This window comes from Vicia villosa, unplaced genomic scaffold (assembly GCF_029867415.1).
Source record: "Vicia villosa cultivar HV-30 ecotype Madison, WI unplaced genomic scaffold, Vvil1.0 ctg.002258F_1_1, whole genome shotgun sequence".
NCBI classification, from domain to species: Eukaryota; Viridiplantae; Streptophyta; class Magnoliopsida; order Fabales; family Fabaceae; genus Vicia; species Vicia villosa.
Genome location: NW_026705878.1, coordinates 15347 through 40344, shown reverse-complemented (window position 1 = coordinate 40344; position 24998 = coordinate 15347). Strand labels below are relative to the sequence as shown.

General features: G+C 34.3%; 2 protein-coding genes across 2 annotated transcripts; one reads left to right on the top strand and one right to left on the bottom strand.

The window, feature by feature from the left end:
- Positions 1 to 227: 227 nt before the first annotated feature.
- Positions 228 to 1477, bottom strand: LOC131638299 (uncharacterized). Its single transcript, XM_058908851.1, has 3 exons — positions 974 to 1477; positions 623 to 754; positions 228 to 425 (listed from the first exon to the last, which is right to left on the bottom strand). Exons 1-3 carry the CDS (start codon positions 1475 to 1477, stop codon positions 228 to 230), a joined length of 834 nt encoding a protein of 277 aa, XP_058764834.1.
- Positions 1478 to 22645: 21168 nt separating this feature from the next.
- LOC131638295 (stress-response A/B barrel domain-containing protein UP3-like) lies at positions 22646 to 23233 on the top strand. Its single transcript, XM_058908848.1, has one exon. It carries the CDS (start codon positions 22646 to 22648, stop codon positions 23231 to 23233), a length of 588 nt encoding a protein of 195 aa, XP_058764831.1.
- Positions 23234 to 24998: the final 1765 nt, after the last annotated feature.

The window sequence follows — 24998 nt, the reverse complement described above, 5'->3', positions numbered from 1 at the left end:
AGTGGCTGCTCTGGGTATCTGTGTTGGGAAGCTTGAAGATATGACATCTCAGGGGGTCAAAATTAGGGTATGACAAGTGGATACTTGTTCTTGATTGTTATTTTATTTAACGGCCTATAATCAACACACAGCCTCATACTTCCGTCTTTCTTCTTCACTAGCAACACCGCAGCTCCCCAAGGAGATACACTTGGTCTCACGAACTTCTTCTGAAGTAAATCCTCCAATTACTTCTTCAACTCTGCCAACTCAGATGCTGACATCCTGTATGGTGCCATGGAGATAGTTCTGGTACCAGGGACAAGATCAATAGCAAATTCAATTTCTCTCTTTGGCGGTCCATCGGGAATCTCATCGGGAAAAACTTCACAAAACTCACGTACCACCTGCAATTCATCAATTGTAGCCCGATTCTCAACAGATAACTACGCCATCAATGAAAATACATGCGCTTCATTTTTCACAAATTCCCGCAATTGTCTAGCAGATAATAAACCAGTTTCCTCCTCCTCGTCAGAGTAGAAAACCGCAGAGATTTGTTATAACAATTAATATGAACATAGTTACATTCCAACCAGTTCATACCCAAGATCACATCTAATCCACTCAATGGCAAACAAACCAAATCAATAACAAAGTCTTCGTCAAAGATCGACAAAGGAAACTTCAAGCACACTAGAGAAGTAGTCATCGATCCCTTAGCTAGAGGATCGACGACCGACTCTCCATTCATAGAAGACAACACAAGACCCAACTTTTTCATACATTCAAAACAATATAACAACGAGTAGCATCAGTATCAATAATAGTACTTAAGGGAGTACTATTAATGAAACATGTACCTCTGATTAGTTTGTCTTTGCTAGCTGTTTGAGTTCCTGCTAAAGCAAATACTTTCCCACTACATTGTGCTTTCTTCGGTTTTTGGCACTGAGTACTAATATGTCCTTCTTCGCCATAGTAAGCAAATTACTTCTTTGTGCTTACAATCAGCTACTTCATGCTCGACTTTACTACGACGTAAACACATCTTCACATCACCAGTACATGCATTACTTTTATGACCCGACTTCCCACATTTGAAACACACAATACCAGTATGATCATCTCCCCCACTAGTCCTATTACCCTTAGCAACTTTCTGTTTACCCTTCCCAGTTGGAGCATCATAAGGCTTCCCACAGTTCTGTTGCTGCTTACCCCTCTTCTTATTTATAATCTTATAATGAGCATTATTGTCCTCCTCATAAATTCTGCAACTATCTACTAAATCTGGAAAATTACAAATCTCCTGGTATCTAATTTCCTTATTGATCTCTGGGCATAACCCGTTCTCAAATTTGATACACTTGGAAAACTCAGCAGTTGCCTCGTTATAATGAGGATAGAACTTTTCTAGTTCCACGAACCTAGCAGCGTACTCCATAACCGACAAATTTCCCTGCTTCAGTTCGAGAAATTCAATCTCCTTCTTCATGCAGACATCTTTAGGTTACCTCCTCAGAAACCCCCTACGGAATAAAGCCCAAGTGATAACTTCACCTGCAGCCTCCAACCTCTGACGAGTCTCTAGCCACCAGTCATCATCTTCAACCGCCAGCATATGGGTACCATATCGCACCTCCTGCATTACAAAGTAGTCCATCACTCGGAAAATCTTTTCTATCTCCTTGAGCCAAGATAGCTCCCCATCAGGATCATACTTTCCCTTTAAGGTAGGAGGATTCTCCCTCTAGAAAGTTGCAAAACTACGGGTTGAGAGCTGCGACCAAAGCCATCATAGTTGGGTTAGCATTAGTCGGCACTAGAATTAGTTAAAACTGCTCTGGTGTCTTATCCAAACCGTGGAGGATCTCAATGATTTGAATGGCGTCGTCAGCCACATCGTTGGAGAAGGGGGAGGCAGGTTCTCGGTCTCTACTTGCGGGGGAGGCTTTTTCTATGAATGATGTCTCGCCACTGTTATGAGGGTCACAGATAGAAGAGATGACGATGTTACCGTTGGTGAGGTTGTCCCCAGGACCGACCATATTTTGTTATGGAAAGTTTCTTTTGGTCCTTGAGTTTCAGGGAAAGAAGAACGGGGGAACAATGTTTCTACAGACAGAACCACTGATCTTACCTAAATCAGAAAGAGAGACGATGTCGACGATATTCGTGGACTGGAAGCAATCAACAGAGGAGGGGTGTACCTGCAAATACTCCCATGTCAAAGTTAATATCGGTTGTATACACAAGGATTAGGGTTAGAAATTGTGAATACCTGACCCTCTTGCAGAGGAGGGTATATATAGTGAGCCCCCATTGCAAGGCCAATAGTTTCCATTATGATCCGTAAGTCCAAACCCATAATGGATGAGTTCCAAGATTTCCACGTGTACATGGGGGTGAGCACCGCGTGCTCACCATTTAGGGTCAAGTGCTTTGACATTCTCAGAGACATGACGAAGTTTCCCGTTACAGGGCAAAACCATCTTGCTTGCTGCGAAAGATTCAAGAGGCAATTGACGATGTGCTCCTCAGGTGAAGAGCACGTGTGGAACGTGACTTCCACTGGCTATAGTGAATTAGGTCAATGTATTAGGCCATCCTTGATGGAGATGTGTGGTGGATTCTGTTCGATGGTGGGCCAGCTCTAGGCCTAGTTCAGAATAAATATATTTCTCCATAAAGAGGTATGGGAGTTTATCATCACATGCTTGTAAGTTAAAAACTACACATACAATAACTATTCAAACATGATTGTAATAGAAAGAAGGTTAAGTGTCAAGTGTTGCGAGTATTCAAATCATATTGAAGTTCCTTGTTATTGTCATTTAACATAAACATGTTTGAACTAAAAAAAACAAGAAAATTGAATGACTTACGAAAAGAAGTTATAATTTATTAAATTAAATAAGACAAAAGTCATTCAAATATTGTGAAAATTTTCAAATAAATATTATTTAACTTAATTTTATAACTCTTTTTATATAAATCAGACCCGCATAAATACATTAGTAATCCATATTTTTTTTCACCACCAATATTCAGTTTACTAGACCGATTAATTCGGTTCAGGGGTCAGTTATATTATCAAGTAGTTTCCATCCACTCCTGATCACAGTTACTGTAACACCCGGTATTTAATTAATTATTTAATTAAATACTTTCAAATTATTTCAAATTTAATTGTTGAATTTGTGGAGTGTTGAGAATTGTTGACATGGGTTGTTATGATTAATTAGTCGATTAATTAATTGATTAAGTTGTAGAAATAATATTGAAGAAATACTAGATTTATTATATGAACTTAATTAAGTGATGGTGGTAGTAAAAGGTAGGGTGAGAATGTTAGGCCCAATAGATTTAATGAAATTAGGTTAACATAGGGATTAGGTTAATTAGAAGGGAAAAAGTCTTGGAGAATTGGTAATGGGAAGTTGTAGAGAAGAGATAAAATAGGAGAGAAACACAATCCCGTTTTTCTTGTAGCAATCTCTTAAAATCAAAGATCCCCGATTCGTTAACCGTTGGATTATGGCCAAATTTTGAGGGTAGGTTCGCAACACCTATATCTAACTTTTGACCGTTAGGATCTTCAAAATAAGGTATGAGTTGTGAGATATCATCATCGCACTATAGCTGCATATTTGGGAAAATTTTCAGCTTTTGATTCTGATTAAAAGAGGCAAGGGTTAGAAGATAAGGCTAGAAGGCTTCGATCGGTAAAATTATAGAGTAATCTCTAATCCAAGGTAAGAGTGAGGTTCTGACTCTATAATGGAATTTATGATGAATTGTATGTGGGATTGGGTTTGTATAATCGCCTCTGTTTGTGGTAGTGTAAAATTGTTGCGGTGTGTGGTTGTTTTTGGAATTGCTGAAATTGTTATACTGCCAATAAATCTATTGTTGAAAATTGTTCTATGTTGATGTTGGTAAAGTTGTTATGTTGTTGTAATAATAGGTCGTTGATATTGTGATGTTGGTGATGAGATTATGATTATATTATCGTTATGATTATGCTGTTGATATGATGATGATGTTGTAGGCCTATGGCCAGTGTTGTAGTGACGATATAGGCTTATGCCTTTTGTGATGATGATTACCTCTAATAATTGTTAATAACATTGATATATGTGTATGCCTTGTAATGAGATTTTTGTTGTGTTGTATGTGATTGTTGTATTCATTGAGTCGCATCCATTGCATAATGCATGTTTGGAAATTATGGCAAACACGACGGCCTAAAAATTATGGCAAACACGACAACCTGAAAATTATGGCAAACACAGCGGCCTGAAAATTATGGCAAACACGACGGCCTGAAAATGACAAATGTTTAAGTTGGCCTGAAAATGGCAAAAGTGACGATGGCCTGAATGACAAATATTTAAGTTGGGAGTTTTACTCCAATTGGTACCACATACATATGCATTGTTATGAGTCGCATTTCGAGTTGACTAATTGTTGTTGATCATGTTGTTGTGATGATGGATAAGTGTTGTATTAAATTGATGATTTTGTTGTAATACGTTGTTGATGACTTAGTCTAAAATTATGCCAACGATTTGGTGTGACAAGTATTATTGGAAAGATGTGTAATGGTTATTATAACAATTATTATAACTGTTGTTGCTAATTTCTATTTTAGATATTGTTATAATTTTCGTTGCTATTTGTTATTATGTTTGTTGTTATAATTGTTGTTTGAAAGTTGTGAAGTGGTAAATTATACGATCTGGTTTGTATTATACTATTTATCATACATCGTATTATATTGTTAGATATCCCACCCTTTCTGCTGATGTTTCCCCTACCATGGGAACCGAGCAGGTAATCAAGTATAATTGTGGAAGTTTGAAGTTAATTTATGAAGTCTTCATGTTGCTCTATAATAAGTCAAGAGGGTCTTGCTCTGATACGTAGCACTCGGGGGATGGACGATTGTTATTATGTTTAAATGTTGTTATTACCTTAAGTTGAATTATGAATTATCATGTTGATTTTAAAGTTGTTTAGTCGAATAAATATGTTAAGCGAATTGAAGTTGAATAATATTAATAGTTGCGAAGTGTTTTCTGTGAATAAAAGATGTGATGTTTTTACCGTTGTGAAATTATGATTCCGCTGTTTAGTTGATTAATTGAATTAAAATATGTTGCTATAAGTTCATCCAGGTTCTAAGTGTTATGTATCTGCATTATTATGATTAATGTATGTTGCTTATGTGATGTAAATGTGACATCCCTTGTATGATTAAATTTTTCGCACTCTGATTTTATTAATATTCGATGAGTAGAATTTGGGTGTTACATTAATGGTATCAGAGCAGGTCTGTTCGTCCGGCCAAGTTGTCTAATGTTGTTTATTCCTATGTATGAGACAAGTTTGTGAAACACTATCAGTACTTGTTGCTTTCTGGTTGTTGCAGGAATAGTTTGAGCGAAGTGGGGGAGAAGCTTTTCTCCTCGGATGTGGTTCAGTTGCAAGTTCGCAAAGAGGATTGTTGTCTTGGTGTTTCAGAAAGTGAATTTCGGAGAAAGAATGTGTCTTTCGAGTTATAAAATTTTTGGGAGTGAGGAGATATGTTAAGGGTTGTTTGGAATATGTTTAAGTTGAAGAAAAATGAGTTTTGGAGTGGAATTTTTGCAAGCAAAACGTAGGAAATTGCTGAAATTTTGTGAAACTTCAAAAATTCATAACTTGAGTTCTTGACATTCGATTCGAGTCCCGTTTGAAGCGTTAGAAAGCTAACGAGATGAAATTTATTTTATAAATAGTTCCAGAATCTGTAATAGAATTATTTGTTACAAGATGGTGTTGGAAAGAGATGAATTTGCGGTTACGCTTGTCCTTGGGACCGGACTTGTGCGTTGGTGTCGCGTTGGACGTCAGTGTCAGAGTTGAGTGAATTGAAGGAGTAATTAAAAGGTTTGTTGAGAAGAAGTTTTAAGAATTAAGTGTACCATTTGAGGAGTTTTGGAGATACCGTAAAGAGTGTCTCCGCATGGCGTCGATGTTCGCATTTTCGAATTGCGTTGGAAAATTTGTATCTTGGGTTTCGAGTATCGGATTGATGTACCATTTGAGCCTATGAAGAGGTGAAATTATATTCTACCTTATGGAAGATGTTATGGGAATTAGAGAAAAACTACGAGTTAGGAATGTTGTTGCAGTCTTTTGCGAAGATAAGGACTTTGGTTGGGATAAGACGAATGGTGATGTACGAGCATATTAATAACTCTAGAGTTGGAGAATAATTAACAATTGTGTAATGCTAAGTGATAAATGAGAAGACCGGGTAATATGTTTAGACATTAGTATCTTATCGACGAGATCGAAGGAGAAGGAAGTTGTGAGAGTTGTAAAACTCTAAGTGAAATTATTGGATTATGACGTTGTTAATGAGTTGAGTGCAAACTCGGAAAGGACGCTATTACGTAGTAACGACGGTTTACGCTTAAATATGGTTGTCGACTATCTATTGACAAATTGAGGAATTGATCACTCTTAATATCTTGTTGGTAGTAGACGGAGTCATATACATAGGATGAGCTTGTCTTATTATTTTAATAGTAGGTAAGTGATGGATACTAAACCGTGAGGATAATCGCTCACCATGTTGTGTAAACTTATGAAGAAGTGGATATGAAAGAGTAAGACGTATCTAACAGTGACTTAAGTTGGATAATCAGAGTTGCGCAATTGCTATGCACGTACGATTCTTTAAAAGTGAGGGATTAAGAATCTCAGGAGCCTATGGGAATGATATGTCTTTATCTACACATTTGATTTGGTGGATTGTTGATATAGGAATGTTGTGCCATAACACTATGTTTACTAATAGATGTTTGCTGATTTTATAAGGATATTATTATGGTTGCTGGTTAATGGTGAGTTATGTGGTTATTAGTTAAGTTATACTACTAGATTGACGTGATAGTAGTTTTGTTCCTGTTGTCGTGATGTTGTTGTTGGATACTATAAATGAGGAATAATACTACATAATATGACGAAGTTGATTATGTTGGCTATATTGATGTCATTACACGAGTGATACGACGATGTAAATAGAGTTGTTAGTATTTCGTTGGTAATTGACATATGGGAATGAAATTGCGTGTGTATTTTGGTGTTGACAATGTTATTAAGATGATAGTATGATGTTGTATATTCAAGTATGAGTGTGTTATGGTAGTTACTACTTTAAAAGTTGATATGTCACGATATTGTTGAAGTGATTGATACATTATAAACAATTATCTTGCGAAGGTATTGGATTTAGATCATGATGAATCGTTGTTAGGTCGAGGAAATAGTGATCGACGTGTTACCAAATGCTATTTGGGGAATCAGAGAATTGGATGCGAAAATCGCGGTAAAAGTGGTAGTATCGAGTGGATTTTCGAGGACGAAAATATTCTAAGTGGGGGGGGAGTTGTAACACCCGATATTTAATTAATTATTTAATTAAATATTTTCAAATTATTTCAAATTTAATTGTTGAATTTGTGGAGTGTTGAGAATTGTTGACATGGGTTGTTATGATTAATTAGCCGATTAATAAATTGATTAAGTTGTAGAAATAGTATTGAAGAAATACTAGATTTATTATATGAACTTAATTAAGTGATGGGGGTAGTAAAAGGTGGGGTGAGAATGTTAGGCCCAATAGGTTTAATGAAATTAGGTTAAGATAGGGATTAGGTTAATTAGAAGGAAAAAAGTCTTGGAGAATTCGTAATGAGAAGTTGTAGAGAAGAGATAAAATAGGAGAGAAACACATCCCGTTTGTATTGCAGCAATCTCACTAAATCGAAGATCCCCGATTCGTTAACCGTTGGATTGTGGCCAAATTTTAGGGTAGGTTCGCAACACCTATATTTAACTTTTGACCGTTGGGATCTTCAAAATAAGGTCTGAGTTGCGAGATATCATCATCACACTGTAGCTGCATTTTTGGGAAAATTTTCAGCTTTTGATTCTGATTAAAAGAGGCAAGGGTTAGAAGCTAAGGCTAGACGGCTTCGATCGGTAGAATTATAGAGTAATCTCCAATCTAAGGTAAGGGTGAGGTTATGACTCTATAATGGAATTTATGATGAATTGTATGAGAGATTGGGTTTGTATAATCGTCTGTGTTTGTGGTTGTGTAAAATTTTTGCGGTGTGTGATTGTTTCTGGTGGCTGTTTTTGAAATTTCTGAAATTGTTCTACTGCCAATGAATCTATTGTTGAAAATTATTCTATGCTGATGTTGGTATAGTTGTTATGTTGTTGTAATAATACGTTGTTGATATTGTGATGTTGGTGATGTGATTATGATTATATTATCGTTATGATTATGCTGTTGATACGATGATGATGTTGTAGGCCTATGGCCAGTGTTGTATTGATGATATAGGCTTATGCCTTTTGTGATGATGATTACCTCTAATAATTGGTAATAACAGTGATATAGGCGTATGCCTTGTGATGAGATTTTTGTTGTGTTGTAGGTGATGTTTGCATTCATTGAGTCGCATCCATTGCATAATGCATGTCTGAAAATTATGACATGACGGCCTGGAAATTATGGCAAACACGATAGCCTGAAAATTATGGCAAACACGACGACCTGAAAATTATGGAAAACACGACGGCCTGAAAATTGCAAATCTTTAAGTCTGAAACTGGCAAAAGTGACGATGGCCTGAATGACAAATGTTTAAGTTGGGAGTTTTACTCCAATTGGTACCACATACATATGCATTATTATGAATCGCATTTCGAGTTGATTAATTGTTGTTGTGATGATGGATAAGTGTTGTATTAAATTGATGATTTTGTTGTAATACTTTGTTGACGACTTAGTGTAAAATTATGCCAACGATTTGTTGTGACAAGTAATGTTGGAAAGATGTGTAATGGTTATTATAAATATTATTATAATTGTTGTTGCTAATTGCTATTATAGCTATTGTTATAATTTTCGTTGCTATTTGTTATTATATTTGTTGTTATAATTGTTGTTTGAAAGTTGTGAAGTGGTAAATTATACGATCTGATTTTTATTATACTTTTTATCATACATCGTATTATATTTTTAGATATCCCACCCCTTCTGTTGATGTTTCCCCTACCATGGGAAATGAGCAGGTACTCAAGTATAATTGTGGAAGTTTGAAGTTAATTTTTGAAGTCTTCATGTTGCTCTATAATAAGTCAAGAGGGTCGGGGGATGGACGATTGTTGTTATGTTTAAATGTTGTTATTACCTTAAGTTGAATTATGAATTATCATGTTGATTTTGAAGTTGTTTAGTCGAATAAATATGTTAAGCGAATTGAAGTTGAATAATATTAATAGTTGCAAAGTGTTTTCAGTGAATAAAAGATGTGATGTTGTTACCGTTGTGAAATTATGCTTCCGCTATTTAGTTGATTAATTGAATTAAAATATGTTGCTATAAGTTCATCCAGGTTCTAAGTGCTATGTATCTGCATAATTATGATTAATGTATGTTGCTTATGTGAAGTAAATGTGACATTCCTTGTATGATTAAATTTTCCGCATTCTGATTTTATTAATATTCGATGGGTAGAATTGGAATGTTACAGTTACAAGGGATTAAACCATGATTTTCCCTATCAAATCCATCATCAATCACTACTGGACCAACTAATGATTGGTTCAAATAATGTATATATCTAATCAACATATAACCAAAATACAATAATTATTTAATGAATAAAAAACAAATTTGTTTTATAATAGTGAAAAGAGGGTGTGAATAGCCACCAATTTCAATAAGATGTATTTTGCGTTGAAAATGAAAAGAGTTGTACGATTAACAACAAGGGTGTGAATAGAAATCTGATTTCAAACCTTGAGAACATACCCTTAATAATTTCATCTTTTTTCATCTTGAAAGCTTCATATTACTAGATCAATGCCAAAGCTTGGTTTCTTTTAGTTGCTCATTTCCTTCATGAGTCAGCGTCAAATAATCAAATATAGACGTAACCGAGTTTCTATTTGTAATTTTCTCATACTCAATATAAGAAATGACATTCAGTAAGATTATTTTGGATCTGTGATGATTCTGGTTGTCCTTACTTTTCTAATCATTCATAATGTTTAAGCTTTTCACCATTTGAATCTACATGATGTGTGTAACCATCCATTACCATATCCCACAGATCTTCATCATATCCGAGGAAGAAAATTTTGATTCTATCTTTTCAATAGTCAAACTTTTCTCCATCAAAGATTGGAGATTTAACAGAGTAATGATTTTTATCATTGTAGTTGGTAGATGTCATACCATGTTTGAAAAACAAAACTTTATCTAACACTATTAAGTGTTTGATGAATTACAGTTAATACCAAAATCAGAGCTCTGATGTCAACTGAAGATTCAAGAAACACAAGAAATGGGAGTTTGAATTGGGTTTCATATATGACAACGTTTTGGCAAGCCAAAAATATGAACAACAATGATAAAAAATACACAATGATTTTATACTAGTTCACTCTTGACTAAGTTAATCTAGTCCACTCGTCAGAGTGATTTCGCCTTCTCACAAGGACTTAATCCACTAATCAAACATATTACAAACTCAAAGACCAATTGTTAATGACTTCTCGAGGCTAGAGACTAAACTCATGCCCTCAAGGAATTTAACCAAAGTTAAAATTACAAACTTAAAAACCAATTGTCAATGACTTCTCGAGGTTACAGGCTAAGCTTAGTCCCTCAAGGAGTTTAACCAAAGTTAAAATACGAAGATTATGTGTTTACAAGAATGCTTCTAAACAAGCAGATACACAAAGTGAATTTCAGAATTTACACTTAAGAAAATATACATGAAATAGCTCTAAGTGTAGTGAGTGTTGTAATTATTATTTCTCTCGTTGTTCACTCTCTTCAAAATTCATGTCCTCTTTAAATAGATGATGAATAGTACCGTTGGAGGATGGAATTAGAAACTTCTTCAATTTCACAGATGTAATAATGATACGAGGTTGAGCTATGAAATGTGGAGATTAGTTGGTACTACATTCCTTAAGATTTTCAACATATTTTTCCTTTTAAGGAACATTTTATTTTTCCGCTTGAATGTACTATCTCCGGGAATATTCTTTCAATAATTAGTCTCTGCATCATTGGCTTCGTATTTGAGATGATTTATAGCTCGATCAGAGTTCAAAGCCTAGAAGATTAGACTTCAGAGTCTAGTGAAAATGAGGCTTGAGTTATCAGATTAAGTCTAGATTGATTGTTGCAGAGGTATTGTCTTGGTTATCCAAATGATTGACTATCAGATGAACGCTTCTTTATATTTTAACTTTATTTTAGAATGTGATGATATCCAAAGTCCAAAGTCTCTTTGTCCAGAGTCTGCTTTCATTATCTTAAGATTCTGTACACTTGATGAAACCATTAGTGTACAAAATTATTCTCTATACTTTGTTATAATCAAAACTTAAGGATTGTATATGTAGAACCAAACTTCTCTCTCTCTCTCTCTCTCTTACTTTTGCATTTACATTTCGTAGTATTTTGCAAGTCTAGGTTTTCAATTCTTAAAGTAGTTTATCGTTTATTCGATTGGTAGCAATTTATTGCTTAAGATTAGGTTTTCTTAGGATTGGCACCTAATCGAGCTTTCGTGGTGATTAAAATCTGCGAAACTTGTTGAGTTTAGAATTCGCACATTTAATCATTGTATAATCACTTCTCGTGAAACATATAATTGGTATCAATTGAATACTTTATGTATCATCATTAGATCATTTGTGATATTTGAAGATTGATTAAGTGCTTACGTGAAATAATTTTTAAACAAGTATAACTCACTTTATTTCGCTATGAACATTTCAGCGCACAACTTTGAAACCTTCGATAATTCATTTTTGAAAATTTGGTTGAAGCTTATTTTTAAAAAGTCTATTTACTTCCCTCTAAATTGTTTTCTCACACCATATTCTCGACCAACAACACATGCTCAAGGTTTTCTCCTTGTTATTCCTATTGATGGTCTAGTCCAACATATGACCTTGGTAGAGTACCATACTGTAACACCCCAATTTTTAACAGCGACAGTGTGTTTTTTTTTCTTTTTAAAACAACAAAGTTTTTGAAATAAAACAACTATGACCATCTTTAAAATAAATCAGAGTAAAGTTTTATAATACAATGATCATAATACAAGTTACAGAGAAAACAATAAGGAAGAGTAAACAATGACTTCAACGACAACCCCTAAGCTGATCTTGAATTCCAAGCCAAGGATGACTTAGTACAAATGTCTCACTATGACGTTCAATCTTGATAATTTTGATTGCCAAAGAAATTCACATCTTGCAAGTCTTCACGACACTTGGATAACCTAAATATTACGATTCCTAATAGCCTGGGGGCATTCAGCCCATTCAATAATAATAGTAGAGAGTCACGATCTAAAAATAGCATATACGAAAGAATAAACACATGCAAGTAATACATGATATACAACAGTCACAATATTTATTTCAACAAATAAAGTAAGGCACAAATATCCTAATGCAGACTCTACATGGGTGTGATCCCCCTAACCGGGTTCCTCACATGCATGAATTTCGGAATTTTACCTCTCCGCAGAGAGTCGTGGCCCCTTTCCACTAAAAGTGCAGTATTCCTCACTAACACCGACTCAATAAAATCCTGCAGGATTAGGTGGGCTCAATTCACTAGAGTCCTCACCCGGTGCAGTCCACTCGACATACACGCAACTATGATATGCATGAGTATACACTTTCTCTACATATACTAATGCAACAACTTACATAATCTTCACATATGTAATCATAACCACAAGTCAATTCATATATTCAACGAATCATATGAAAGTATGTTCACAAGTTTAGCATCACCGCTTAAACAAATATTTCATAATTGGGCACACTACAAAACCCCCCAATTGGGCACACCATCATTCATACCAACACATATGCATTCAATCACATATAATATCGTTAGAAAGTGCCCTTACCTTAGTAAGCTTCCAACATATTCAACTTACGCTATATGAGAACGATTTGTCTCTCTCGACGAGGTCTCCTATCTAGTTTACCCTTTCAACCTTTTAAAATATACAACTTAATTAAGTCAATACAAACCCAACTGTATCCATAATGAGGGATTTACCTTGGCCACTTACTTAATCAATTAGGTTTAGGTTTTATTTCCGATTTTCTAACCTAAACATTTTATATTAAGAATATATCTTTTCAAATAGAAAATGAATTTTTCTCTTAAAAGAATAATAAAATATTAATGCAAAAAGTTCATAACTCACCAGTTTAAAATAGTATTATGATATTGTCATAATCATTATTTGCCTACTACTTTGTTTGAAATTATTAAAAAATAATGATTATATTTTTAAAATCATCTTTAAATAAGGATTTGATTGGAAACTAAAGAATTAAATTTAGTTATTCATTTGTGATTAACAAAAAAAATAGTATTTAAAATTTAAAATTTAAAATCTCTAACCAATATTAACTCAAAATTATAATTTATCAAGACAATATTGATAGCTTCTAAAACGTAATTAGTTTCAACTCATAATAAATAAAATAATATTACAATATTAATAATATAAGGACAATTTAATAAACCACTTAATTAAAATAGGATACTGTCATACCCTAATTTTGACCCCCCCTGAGATGTCATACCTCCAAACATCTCATCAAACTCAAGATAGGTACTCAGAGCAGTCACCTATTCATCTGATACTTAATCGAGGATGTTCAAAGACAAAAGAGCTCGGGCAAAGGATTAATCAACAAGAGAATGACCTCTAATACAATCACATGACTCGAATGATTAATTCATTTACCTATGATTGATTAGACACCAGTCATCAAGACTCAGGTTTGCTTAGTTCACCAATCTAGGGTTTTGAGCCCACCAAGGACTGCAATCAGGGACCACATTTGGGAAATCCTAAAAGGCTCCAGGGCATCACTCAAAGGCTTCAATTATCTTCAAATGATCCATATGACAACATCCATTGGGCATTGTACTTCAATTCAAGATCTACAGTCACCAATTTCATCTGGTCGAAAATTAGGGTTTCAGACCTAATTCACCTGGATAGTTGACTTTTAATCAGGACATGGATCCAAAACTCAAAACATGACTCAAGAATTTCTATTACCTCAACATAATCCATTCTCATCACTCATTTGAGGAGGAGAGTTTGATTCATCACAAAAGCCCAAGATTTCACTTCATCAAGAAAAAGTCAACTATACAAGATCACCTCTGACTTTTGGGATTCTTCGTCAAAACATGACTTTTGAAGGTCAAGAAAATCAAGAAAATTCATCAAGGATCAAAAAGTCAACAAAAAGTCAAACTAGTGCATTTTTGACCTAGTTCATGGATCTCAAAATTTCACCTACACAACTCAAAAAACTTCCAACAAGAAAGTTGTAGATCTCATCAAATAAAACAACTCCTTACATAACAACTTTTTTCAAGAGATCAATCATTTGAGAGATTTAGGCTTTGGAAGTTATAGGTCATAAAAACTTAGAAAAATTCTAAGTGTTTTTGACCTAGTTTTCTTCAAACCTTAGGCCCATTTTTCACAAATTTCCCAAATGATTCTGAAGAAACCACAAACTAATGAATTTAAGCACATGTTAAGGGCTTTCCAAATTGTGCTCAACCTTCTCCAAATTCATTTTGAGCTAGGAGTTATGCTTGTTCAAATGTGGCCTCATGAAGTGAAATTGTAGGTCATGTACCATTTTGAAACTTTGCAAAATTGTGCAAATGACTTCACTAATGGATGCTACACGACCCATAACACATAAGAAAAGATGCCATGCATTCATTTTCACCATGGCATGAGGATTGGAGAATATTCCCAAAACAAGAACATGTGATTATGTAATGATTACATTTGGAAATTTATGGAAATGGATGAATCACCAAAGGAATCTTCTCACCAACCAATTGGATCACACTCTGCATCAGAAATGCTCCCTAAGATCACAAGAGATCAAGGGATAGGGAGCTAGCTCGAAAATGCAATGATCACATCTTGATATTCTTTGAAATTTCTTCATGCTTAAGAAACCAAACTTACTTCACTAAGCAAGCTCACTCTCTCAAATTACTCTGAGCTCTTTTCCTATAAATATAAGTGCTATCCTCCATATAATTCACACCAAAGCAACTCTAATTCTTGCTTTCTCTTTCTCTCCCTCTTGCTTATGGTTTTCAAGAGTTCTTTGGCAAGAAGAATCGAATTCTTCAAACCAGAGCTTTTCTTTTGAAAGTAAGCTTTCTAACATCTCAAGGAGGTTCATTAGAGGTGATCCAAGCACCTGGATCACTTTTGTAAGTGCAAGAACACCATAGTCACTTTCATTTTGAAGCTCGAGCAGTTGGAGTTCTGTAGAACAAATTGGAGGGTGTCAATCAAGTCCAAGCATTCAAACACTTTCCTTAAAGTGTAGTGAAGCTATCCAGATGGTCGCAGCTCATCTGTAGGTGCAGAATCATCATCCGCAATTCCTACTTGAAGCTCAAGCAAGAGGGGTCGGGCAGATCAGTTCAGAGGTTTTCAAAGTGATCCAAGTGCCCAGATAGCATCAACAAGGTCCCAGGAAGCTTTTGCAATCATTCACTCAAAGCCAGAAGCTCTCCATCATCATCACGACCTTCAGTTTCAGAGGTAAGTTTTTGAACTCCACCTCTTTAATTTATGCACTCTTTGTGATAAAACTCAATACCATTTCATTATGCATCATCAGAGGATTAAAAAACCTCTATCATCATCCATTTATCGCCTTGTTTGGTTGAGAATTGAGCAAGTTAGAAAATTCAAAATCTTCAAGCTTGAGGTTGAAGACGACCATGGCTGTGGCGCGCAAAATTCAAATCCAAGGGCAGAGTTTATTTTATTTTGAATGGTATGCGTTTTATAAACGAATTCATCGTTTGCCCTAGTGGCCTCACATGCGCTCTTAGTCTCCTCATGCCTCTAGTCTGGGGTTCGAATCCCCCTCGCCCCAAACTTTTTAATTCTTTTATTTTTCAAACATTTCTAACTCATTTTGAAACAAAACCAACTGCGCGCGTGTTATAGTCACCAACTGAGGCTGGGCCTAGTGGTATTATTTTGAATGTGTGACCATAAGGGCGTGGGTTCAAGCCTTGGTGGAGACAAACCTATTTTTTTTATCACTAATTTCCTTTATTTTCTTCACAACTTCACACAATTAATTCACCTATCAAATTAAGTTATTTTCACTTTATTTTTCACACACTTCTTATTTAATATATCTATTTTTAGAATATACCAAAAAATCATAAAAAATATATTATTTTAAATATGTTTTAATTAGGTTTAAAATCACATATCTTTAAGTATGTTTTAATACTTTAAAAATATAATTTTCACTTGGTTTTCAAAATCTAATCTCTTATAAATATCTTTGTGATAAAACCCTAATTATTTAGGTCTTAATCAGGTATAGACTTTGTATTTACTCTAATTAAGTTGATTTTCTGTCAATTTTCAAAAACTATATTTATAAAATCTTCTTTCTGTTTTCAAAACATTCTTCTGGTATTTGAAGGGAATTATTCCCGGTGAAACTCTTCAGATACCTATGTGACCTATGTCCATCTCCACTTCTTCTGTTTTCAAAAACCTTTAACTGTTTATAATAAATATTCAACTGTTATGAATAAACAATCAACTGCTGGTAAGGCTTTGTACATACATCTTCATAGGCCTTCACTCCACACCAGGTTAGGCTTTATAGCTTTCAATTTACAGTCTTCATTTAAATTACTGTCAAATATAAACTGTTTATATATTGTTTAGAACTACGTCTGAGTGCAACCTTAGGACAGTTAAACTATATATATATATATATATATATATATATATATATTATAGGACTTTGGCCTAGGATTGAGAATGTCTTCCCGGTGAAGGCTCTTTCCTAATTAGAGATCTTTAGTTCAAACCCTCAAGATGAATTATTCCCGGTGAAACATCTTGAAAAAAGCCTTAGAACCCAAACTAGGATACATCCACCCAAGAGGAATTATTCCCGGTGAAACCTCTTACCCATTTGCTTAGAACCAAAATAAGTTCAAAACCACATAGCTTTCTCTTGTGCTATAACAAGGACTCTCGATGACCCTCAATTAGCCTCCTCTTGGGCTTTGTACAAGGATCCACAGGCTTCTTAAAAGCATTCCCAGCTTCCTCTTGAGCTTGTATACAAGGACCCATCAGGTTTCTTATAAACATAGGAACAGGTCTTTACTCACCTTTTAGCCTATCCTGGTGAGTTCTTCCACTCTTCAAACCAGACTTTAAACAAGCTAAGAATGTCTCAATCTCATATTGAGTTCACCTTTTGGAATGAGAGACATGGACAGTCTTTGTCACCCTTATCTTCATTAATTTTCTTCCTTAGCAGAGTCTAGGATCCTCAGTCAGTGTCAGCCTTAATCTTGGGCTTTAAACAAGAAGTCTCAAATAGATAATCATTCTGCCATCATCAAAAATCCCCTGGAAAGGGTCAGCCTCCATTCATTCCTTCATTTTAACAAAAATCCCCTGGAAAGGGTCAGCCTCCATTCATTCATTCATTTTAACAAAAACCCCTGGAAAGGGTCAGCCTCCAAAATCACTCCTTTAAATCCAAATTCCCTGGAAAGGGTTAGCTTCCAAAAATTAAAACTTTCAAAAGATAAACTCTCCAGCAGAGTAAAAACCCCTGGAAAGGGTTAGCCTCCAAAATCAGTCCTCTAAAGTCATAATTCCCTGGAAAGGGTTAGCTTCCAAAGACTTAAACTTTTAAAAGATAAATCTCACTTAAGGTCAGTCTCAGTCAATAAAAACCAATTCCCCGGTAGAGTCTACTTTAGGTCAACCACTCAAACAAATTCCCCAGTAAGAGTCCATCTTCAAACCTGGGCCTTTCATTCATCAATTCCTGCTTAACAGAAGAACAACCCTCAGTAGGGTCAACCCTTAGGATAATCCTCAACAAAGTCAAAATCCCCTCTGAGTCAAAGATTCCACACTGATAGATCTTTCTTTAAAAAGTCAGCCTCAACCTTGGGCTTCGTACAAGGCACATACTCCCCTTAGAGTCAAAACCCTACTCATAGGTATCCCCCTATCCAGAGTCAGCCACAACCTTGGGCTTTGTACAAGGCATATAATAGAGTCTCCCCAGTGAGTCCTTCACCATCAAGTAGCTACAACATTGAGCTTTGTACAAGGCAGATAAAATCACATTCCCTGTGTCAAAAGATTCCTAACCTTCAGGATCTTTTCCCCATAGAGTCATCCATACTCAGTTTCCTCAATAGTCAGCCACAACCTTGGGCTTCATACAAGGGAGAAAACAATGTCTTCCCTAGTAAGAGTCAGCCACAACCTTGGGCTTCATACAAGGCAGAAAATAATATTTCCCCAATTAAGAGTCAGCCACAACCTTGGGCTTTGTACAAGGCAGATAATAGAGTCTCCCTAGGTAGAGTCAGCCTCAATTCTGGGCTTTGTACAGAACACAAAACTCTTTAGTTTAAGTCAACTCCCAGTGGAGTCATCTCCCAGAGTCAATAAAATAATTAATCAATTAAAAAGCCTCAAGCTTGGGCCTCATACAAGCCAGCCAAAAATCAAATCTTTCAAACAGTAGATAGACATAGCTCATCTTCATAGGTAGGTATTTCTCCTATCTCACCACAAACAAACAATCATTTCAAACAAACAATCATTTCAAACATTCTCCCATTTACGACTCATGAAAGGCATGCTCTGGCTACATCCCAGACTTGTACAACTTTCCCTAATTTGGTCGAGATTCTTTCATTCAAGAGGCATGTGGCTGTCATACTTGATCAACCAAGTAGGCTCCCTCTCTTAATGAAACAAATTTCAACTTTTCTGTCACTTTAAAAATGTTTGTGGTGGAATAGTAGAAATACCTCTCTGTAAAGATGATTTCATGTCTCTTTACTGTAAACAGAGATTTAATTCAAGCTTCAACCTTGAGCTTCAAGCAAGGCACCAAAAACAATTAATTTCCCTAATTAGTTCCCCGAACTACAAAAAGCTCTAACTTCCATTAGGGATATGTAGGCATGAGGTTCACAAGGAATCTCAGCGTGCTAATAAAAAACCAAAAATAGTCAGTCTGTCAGTCTTTCTTTTAATTCAATTCAATTCCTTCTCCTAATACAAAGGAGAAACTTTCCCAATCAATAAGCAACAAACACAAACACATAGACACATAGAAGGTTCCCGTAGAGTACTACGGATATGTAGGGTGCTTAAAATATTCCCTATGTATAACCGACCTCCCGGACTCCAGAATTTCTAGTCTAGGTGAATCCCCACACTTAGCAAACTCCTAGGGTTTATTTGAGATCTTTTTCCCCTTTCCTCCTCGTAGGATAATTAAAAAGTTCGTGTGATATCATAGGAAGAACTGAAACAAAATTCATCCCGCAACGGGCACATTCTCCTTCCGAATTCCGCGTGAAGGGTCTAGCGTGCCGTCCTCCCAAGTGAAACGGGGAGGTAAAAAAAACGACACCACAAATACATAAGAGAATCTTGAGAACTAATGTACTTCAAAAATAAAATTATATTTGTGAATAAAAACAACATTATTATTTTGTTATTTTGATGATTCAATCATGCCAATTATTTCAATTATAACCATAAAATCATTTTCGTAACATAGTAAGATATAATACCCGATCCAGAACTCGCCCCCGAACCGGACTAAATCGGTGGTTTAAAACCAAAAAAAGAAAAATATATAATACCCGATGAGAATAAATATTTTGAATTTTAAAATTAACTCATAACCTAATATTAACCTTTAATTTATGAAAGCCAAATTAATCAATAAAATAATAACTTTTAATACATAATCATATATCGATTTGATTTCCAAAATAGCCATACAGTCATTGTGTGTGCATAATTAAATTGAATTCCATTTATTTGATTACATCATTCTTTTGGATTTACCAAATTAATTCTAACCAAATTTAAAACTTTAGTGAATAGGCTAGAAATTATAATAACAATTGGTATTTCATATTTTAGTTTAGAAAAAATTATTCTAACTTTAAAAGTTCTTAAATATTATTATTTCCTATATTTAAATTGAATCCATACCAACTATAATATTTATTTGAAATGGTATAGAACTAAAGTGATTTTCTTTTAACTTTGAACAATAGTTATAGTATTGATAAACACTAGATATCAGATAACTTTGAATATACCCCCTTTCAGATTTTAAAAAAATTCGGAATAACTTGTTTCTGAATTTATCTGTTAACATGATCTTATATCAAGTAAAGGAAAATGATATTATTATTCAATCATAATATAAATATTAAAAAATTTAGATTAATATACAACCGTACATATTATTTCTTTAAACTAGTATGCTCCAAATTTATAGATTAAATAAACTTAGAATTAGGTTCACTTAAAACAAAAGTTGAGACTCAATAGGTGAGATAAAGTATTCACTAAATGAAAAGAAAGAAATTATATCAAGTTTTGTTTGTGAGCTTTCAAATTGATTTAAATGGTGTAGAAGAGAAGAGAGAATGTGAAAGATTGTTTAATATTGTTGTTCTGCACACATAGAGAGTGAAAATTGTGTGTTGTGTGACTTATGGTTTATCTAATGATATGTATTTATAGGCTCTAGCCTAGATAAGCATGCACCCTAACCATTGGATAAAATAGTGTTGAAGATAAGCATGCACCCTAACCATTAGATCTCTCTCACATGCCTAAGTCAGAATTATTAGATAGAAAATATCATGATATTTTTAGTTTCTAAAAATTAAACTATTAATTTAATCACTAATGCCAAACGTGTAGAATTTGAGTAACTTGAGCTTCAAGATTTAAAGTAAACTATATGAAATGAAAAGAAGAATATTTTAAAACTAAGTAAAAATGTAGAAAAAGAGACCGGAAAATAAAAATAAAAATATTAAAATAATTTACACGAAACGAAGTTTAATAAAACAGATTGAAAATGATCAACATCAAAAATAAAAATACCCGATTAAACAGGCTCGGACAGGTAAAATTATAACCATAAATGGCGTCGAAAAAATACAACGACCTTACCAACACGATCTACACGCAACATAGACTAATAAAATAGTCTGGTACAATTCAAAACTGAAAATATTTCGCCCGCTAATTTTTCACACGGTGTCGAATCGCTTCAACCGGTCAGTTTGTAAAACTCCTATTTTAATGTTGACAAAATAAAAATATTTTGCATGAATAATTAAAACTATAATAACGTGATGCTAATATTAATAGAGTTTTGGTAGTACTTCGTCATGGTCTCAAATTTATAGACAATTATATAAAAAATCAATAAAATAAAATAGCATAATACTATTTAATATTCTCTAATTCTAATTCATACTTTTGTACTTCTATGGGTCTTACACGTACAATTCTTAAATACTGAATTTGATCCCTTTATTTCCTGTTGATGAGGTTTTCCCTGTTTTCCGCAAGGCATGTTTGAATACTTTTAGAGAACACGTCTTATTTGATATATTTATGAGTGTCGGGGTATCTGTGAAGAAAAGACACATGTAAATTTCTTAACTTACTCATATGAGGGGAAATTGACACTTAGACCAGCTGATGTTATGGTGTACGAGTGGGAAAGAGGGAAACATGCACGTATAGACTTGACTGAGTTTTCCACTAATGACTGAGGACCAGAGGTTTTATTGCTGGGCAGACAACTCTCAAAATCGCTTCAAGTAAAGTGGTCAAAGATGAGAAAGTGTGTTCCGATAATCAACATATTTTTATATTATTTTTTTTGACACTTTTGATTTTCTAACATAAAAAACAATTGATCTTTTACTGAGAATGTAAAGGTTCATGCATAACAATATTGTGTCTCCTAAAATAATAAATATAATTTTTAAATAAATTTATTTTGCATGCTATTTCAGTATAATATTAATTATGTAAAAAAAGACTTGTAAATAAGTATAGAAATTAGAGTCAATGACTGAATGGAGCCAGATCTGCTTCACATCTAGGAAGTAGGTAGTAGATGGTCACTAACTGATTGGAAGAGAGGAATGGAAGAGTCAAGTTGATTTTGCTACAAGTAAAATGATAACTTACTCGTCCCATGTGAATTCACATGTGCAGAACGTGGAAACAAAATGAAATAAAATATCTTATCTGGACCACCGACCAACATAAAAATGTGGACACTAAAAACCATGAACAAAATTTAACTATATAAAACCCACACACATTACTGTAAAAAAAAACACTCTTTGGCTTCTTCAATTCTTTTCTTTTTCTCTATCACTATATCACAATTCATCACCATGCTGAGTCTAAGAACATGTCCATCTCTTTCCCTCCCATTCTCACCATCCAAACAACCAAGAAACCTCTCTCCATCCTTCAAACCCTATCATCAATCTCCACCGTCCAAATCCCGAACTTCAATAAAAACATCTTCATCTTCCACGCCTCATTCCCAAGGGATAGAACACATAGTTCTCATAAAAGTCAAAGAAAACACAGAATCCTCAAGAGTGAACGCCATGATCAACGAGATGCAATCCTTAGTTACACTTGAACAAGTTCGTCACCTTACTCTAGGACCAATCCTAACCAACAACGAAAGTATCTCAACAACGATACCTATTTCAGATCTTCGTTACACTCACTTGTTCCATAGTCGTTATGATTCTGAAGAGGATCTACAAACATATAATGTCCACTCTAAACATATAAATGCGGTTAGAGGCTTTATTTTTCCTATCTGCGATGATCTTTTAGTGGTGGACTGGATAGGCGGAGAGGTTGCTCTCCCGCCACATCCTTTGCCCGGTACTGCATTCTGGGTGAGTTTCTTGAAACTCAAGGAAGAGAATGAGCAGGACGGTGAAGTTAAGGAGGAGGTTTTTCGGGCTATTCGAGGTATTAAGGAGAGTAATGGAGGAGTTAGTTATGTTTCTTATGGTGAAAATATATCTCCGGCGAGGGCGAAGGGGTTCTCGATAGCTTCGCTTGTGGTTTTTGCAGGACGGGAGGAGTTGGAGAGCGTGGATGCTGGTGAAGGTTTGGTTAAGGTTAAGGAGCATTTGGAAAGTGTGGTGGTGGTTGATTATGTGGTTCCTAGTGTATAGTTTAGTTTGCAAGGTCTGTTTGATGATGATGTTATTGGATTTTTGTGTTTTGATGTTACTTGCAATAGTCCAATGATGCTGTGTTTGTGTTCTTGTTAGATTGTTACTATTTAGAATGTTGCACACAAAAGTATCTTGAATTGGACGGTCCATGTTTAGTCCTTGTGATTTCATTGTAATTGTAATGTCTGATCAACTTATTAATAAAGAAAATGATTATATATCTCTCTTTAACTAAAGAAAATGTCCAATTTGATTAACTTTTATAAACATTTCAAAATCTTCTATAAAATTTCGAGTTTCTTTAAATTTAAACAATATTTGTAAGTCTCTATTTTTTTCTGCATTCTACGGATGTTTTAAAAGTTTTACATAAAAGTTTTTCAATGAATTATTTACATTTATAACAAATATATAATAAAATTGATATTAAAATTTTAAAGTTTTCTCGTACTTTTGGATAACTCTGGTATATAATATTGGAATGGCTAACATCAAATTTATAGAAAAACTTGCACTCCTAAAAATACTCCATCTTCCTACGAATTTACCCGCGGATTTGAGCGATATTTCCGCCGGAAACAAAGTTTTTGCGGTTTTTCCTGTTGTTTATGATCTCAAGCTAAAACTTTCATGGGTAATATTTTTAGCAGGAAATTCCGCAAGCAAATCCGCAAGAAATAATCAGCAGGTTAATCCGCGGGAAAAATTCCGCAGCAAATTTAAATCAAATAATTTTTTATTTTAATAAATTTTTGAAACATTTTAAATTATATATTAAAATAACTATAAAATAAAATTATAATTTAAATGTTTTAGAATTTAAAAAAGACAAATTCAAATTCATTGAACAAGTTACTATATAATCTACTATAAAGTTACTATAAAGTTGATAGCAAGTACTTACATAATCACATTGACTTAAAATACCAAGCTATTACTAATTATTTATGAACGAAATTAAAAAGATAAAATAATTCAAATTACAGCCAACTCATAAAGGAAAAGTACTAATCAAAAGAAAAAGATGATCTCACTTCATAAAGGTTCTTGACAGAAAAAGTTGGTCGACAATACAGGGGAAGCATGGGTACTTCTAAAATGGTGAAGTATCAGTATCGGGTACGCACCCGTACTAGGTACACGTACCGTACTCGTGGTATTTTATTTTTTCTTATTATTCAAGTTTAAGTGAAATTTATGTATTTTACTTTCGTTGTTATTGTATCTTAACATTATTTTGATCTTTTAAAATTTTTATAGTGATATTTTATTATGAACCTTATAATTTAATTATCTACTCATACATTTTTTATAAAAAAAACTCTTATTTTTACTAAATACGAATTCCTTGATTTTTTTATAAATGTCGTATCCCGTACTGGTACCAGTACCTACATTGGGTACCGTAGCTGTACCTATGCATAATAGGGGTTACACAGGGTATTTAGAAAAACATGATATAAATGTATGGAAAGAGACGATAGCAATATTCTTAAAAATGTAGTGTTTGTTTCTTAGAGAGACAAAAAGGAAGAGATGGTAGCATTATTCTAAGATTGATTGAGATGATCTGTTAGTTCTCTTATTGAAAGATCTGCTCACGGTGTAGATGTTGTTGGTGATGGTCCTCTGTGTATTAAGGAAATATATTTTCTCCCTGTAGTTCTCATCGTTGGAGGATAGAAGAGACTCATGGACCACATACTCGCCGTCTTAGAGGCGGTAGAGGGGTGCACCATAAGCGATGATGATGAAGAACATG